The 3,899-nt window shown below is 42.7% G+C and overlaps 1 protein-coding gene across 1 annotated transcript; it reads left to right on the top strand.

The window, feature by feature from the left end:
• Nucleotides 1-684: 684 nt before the first annotated feature.
• On the top strand, nucleotides 685-3,405 carry gpr6 (G protein-coupled receptor 6). Its single transcript, XM_074615359.1, has 2 exons — nucleotides 685-982; nucleotides 1,931-3,405. Exon 2 carries the CDS (start codon nucleotides 1,956-1,958, stop codon nucleotides 2,961-2,963), a length of 1,008 nt encoding a protein of 335 aa, XP_074471460.1. The 5' UTR covers nucleotides 685-982; nucleotides 1,931-1,955; the 3' UTR covers nucleotides 2,964-3,405.
• Nucleotides 3,406-3,899: the final 494 nt, after the last annotated feature.

The raw sequence follows: 3,899 nt of genomic DNA on the forward strand, positions 1-3,899 counted from the left end.
GTTTTTCATTATGCATAATGCTTATAACCTGGGACCTCTTTTGAACCTGTTCCCCCAAGGGTTTACCTGAGATCACAATTCATTCAGGAGGAGAGAGAGGTGTGTGCTGAGGTAAGAACAAGAAGAAGAAGAAGAAGAAGAAGAAGAAGAAGAAGCTGTAGTTTCATTCTCTCAGTCAAAAAGGGCTGATATATGCAGAGAGAGAGAGAGGGATCAAGTGTCTCTCTCTCTCTCTCTCTCTCTCTCTCTCTCTCTCTCTCTCTCTCTCTCTCTCTCTCTCTCTCTCTCTCTCTCTCTCTCTTCAATTCAATTCAATTTTCAATTTTTTCAATTCAATTTGCTTTATTGATCATGACTGTCAGGTGAACAATATTGCCAAAGCGTCAATTCAATAATAAATAAATAAAATTTAAAAAAATAACAAAATAAAAACAAAAACATATATATACATACAGATTATACAATGCATTAAGCAAATTACAATATATAGATATTTAAAAAGAACATGCATGTAAATGGAAGAACAAAATAAAGAAGTAATTTAATGTTTGTTGTGTCAATATATTGCAATATCAAAGGATAAATGTAAAAAAAAAACGTCTCAACACAACAACAATCTCTCCCTCTCTCCATGACGTCAGGCTGATTTAAAGCTCTCCTCCAGCATCTCCCATCGGTCCCCTCTTCTCTCCTCCTACCTCCTGCTCTCTCCTCCTCCTCACCACATTCAGCATCTCCTCACTGTGCTGAACACCAGCCAATGCTTCACATCACCCCTGCCCTGGGTGTCTGTCCCATGCGTGGGAAGCACAACAAAATCAAGGGCTTCACTTGAGGAGGGTCCAAAAGGAGCAAAAGAGAAAGATAGAGGGACAATCCGTTTGCATCCTTTTTGTTCTACTTTGAGTCTTTAAGACACTTTGGACGAAGGGCTCCGATTTTCAGCGACAACCTGAGCAGCTCACACCGTTTTGTCACTGAGGTATGTATCTAAACTTTTATCAGAAATCATGTTTGGAAAAAAATGTTTTATTTTACTTTGAATTGTCTCTCCAAGATAGCAGAGTGATTATCTGATTTAGAGGGATACAGCAAGATATATTACACTTTTATATTCCTTAGTGGATGAAAATAATATTAATTATATAGTTATTAAGCATAAATAGAATAAAACTCATCTGTAAATTAAGTTCTGATGGTATTAAGTTGCTGTGATTTCAGCACCACGGACAGCTCCTCTGCTTCACTACAGTAACTTCTAATGGGAACATCCACCCTAAAACAGAATTTAAATTGCACCATGCTGGTGGTTTTGGTGCTGTGAAATCAACATCTAACAGGCAGCTGTTTGTTTAAGCCCAAAAATCAGAGCATTACAAGTTTAATAAGGAGTTTTGTTTGAGACTTTTCATCTAAATGAGTTTTAGTTGGATGCAGAGCTTTCATATGTGCAATACAAGTAGAGTTTCTTCAGTAATCAGACTTCAAATTGCAGATGACTCCGTCATTACAGTCTGTTTCTTTGCTGTGCAACTCAAATTGACAAATTAAAAGTGAGCTGTACAGCAGATACTATAGAAATGACAAAAAAAAACTGTTTTAGGGTGGATTTTCCTTGTCATTTTTGTATGACTCCTGCAACAGGTTTTCTACAAAATGACTATAGTTTGAGCCTCTACTGCTTTAGTTACATTTAAATTCATCATGCTGTAGTGATATGTATGTATGCATGTAGGTCGATGTGAATTTTTTGCATTGGGCATTTGTGCTTTTGAATGACTTAAAGATCAGTTTAAGCTTCATTTCTAGTCAATGGCAAGCAAACACCATGCTTGAAACATTACCAAATCCTCCTTAAAAAAGACACTTGTGAAAAGAGAATTTGCCTTCACATTATCATTAACAAACCGATCTACTTGTTCTCCTGCAGGACAAAAAGACGACAGCTCGGAGACATGAACGAGTCGCAGGTGGTGAACGACTCCTTTGCGAGTCCTGTGGCTGGAGAAGCTCTCTCGTGGATGGAGGCTGACTCTCCAGAGCTCAACAGCAGCCTGGAGTTCTCCACCGCCCCGTTAGACTTCTCCATCAACCCGTGGGACATCATGCTCTGCATGTCGGGCACCATCATCGCCTGTGAAAACGCCATAGTGGTAGCAATCATCTTCTACACGCCGACGCTCAGGACTCCCATGTTTGTGCTGATCGGGAGCCTGGCCACAGCGGACCTGCTGGCCGGCATGGGATTAATCCTGAACTTTGTGTTTCAGTACGTGATCTCCTCTGAGACTATCAGCCTTATCACTGTAGGCTTCCTGGTGGCCTCCTTCACGGCGTCCATCAGCAGCCTTTTGGCCATAACTGTGGACCGCTACTTCTCCCTCTACAACGCCCTGACATACTTCTCAGAGAAGACGCTGCAGTACGTACACCTGATGCTACTGGGGACTTGGGGGGTGTCACTGTTTTTGGGCTTGCTGCCGGTGCTCGGCTGGAACTGCCTTGACGACCCGGACTCCTGCAGCATCGTCCGACCTTTGACCCGGAGCATGGTCACTCTCCTCGCCACCTCCTTTTTTGTCATCTTCATACTCATGCTGAGCCTCTACTTCAAGATCTGCAAGATCGTGTGCCATCACGCGCACCAGATCGCCCTCCAGCAGCACTTTTTTGCCACGTCGCATTACGTCGTCACCAAGAAGGGGGTCTCCACTCTGGCCATCATCTTGGGGACATTTGGCGCCAGCTGGCTGCCCTTCGCCATCTACTGCCTGGTAGGCGAGAGGGAGTATCCGTCAGTGTACACATACGCTACACTGCTGCCAGCCACATACAACTCCATGATCAACCCCATCATCTACGCCTACAGGAACGCAGAGATCCAGCGTTCCCTCTACGTGCTTCTTTGTGGCTGCTTTCAGACCAACAAGACCTACCGGTCCAGGTCACCAAGTGAAGTCTAAAACGGTGCTATAGGGCTCTTTTTGTGTGTGAATGTGTGTGTGTGTGAGAAAAGACAGAGCAAAAAGACAAACCATCCTGTGACCATTGACGACCTGCTTACAGTTGACAGCGAGGGTGTGATGCTATAGAAACGTGTCTCTCATGCATACTGTATCTGCACTTTACGATGTCTCAAGACAGGTTAGGATGAGATTTTTTGGGAAATGCTGTGAACAAGAAACTTCTGTGAAAAAGACAAAACAAACCTGTGAATGTACTTAAATGAGAAAAAGGAATGGGAAATCTTGCACTTTAGTCCGTGTTTTTTTGGAAATGCCAAAGCAGTATTGTACAGCCCTTATTGTGTTTGAACCTGTGAGTGCCGTGTGCCATTTTTCTATTTTGTATGGTATTGTCTTTGATGTACATTTTCTACAAGAGGAATAAAAAAATGAAATTCAAGCACGTGTCTTTTCACATTTTCTTTCAAAGAGTCCTTGCATTACACCTGACTTGGGTTTTTTTCCCCTTCCTCTTCACTTCGTTCCAGCCTCTTCCTCCGGAGCGCAGGTGGGTCTGTTTGAAGAGACTAATGGCACCTTGAGAAAGAGAGTACCTTGTCCCGGAAAATTGCTTCAATTTACACCTAGACACATTTGAATCCTGTTTGCTCAGTCTGTGTGGGTGTGTGTGTGAAAGAGAAAGAGAGAGACCTGTAGAGAGATACCACAAATGTGTGAAAACATGTGCCCTGTGGTCAAGTGTGCTCAGCAGCTTTGATTACCTCTGAGTAGGTGTAATCTAACATACACCCGACTATTAAGGCTGCAGAAGCCAAATGACCATTTACTACCTCCTTATCGGCCATAGTACACGGTTGTATTGATGAGATATGATGCACTGATCCCAAAAAAAGTGGTTTAGATCTCATCAACATCTACAATTATGATTCAGGA

This window comes from Sebastes fasciatus, chromosome 18 (genome assembly GCF_043250625.1).
Source record: "Sebastes fasciatus isolate fSebFas1 chromosome 18, fSebFas1.pri, whole genome shotgun sequence".
Lineage (NCBI taxonomy): Eukaryota > Metazoa > Chordata > Actinopteri > Perciformes > Sebastidae > Sebastes > Sebastes fasciatus.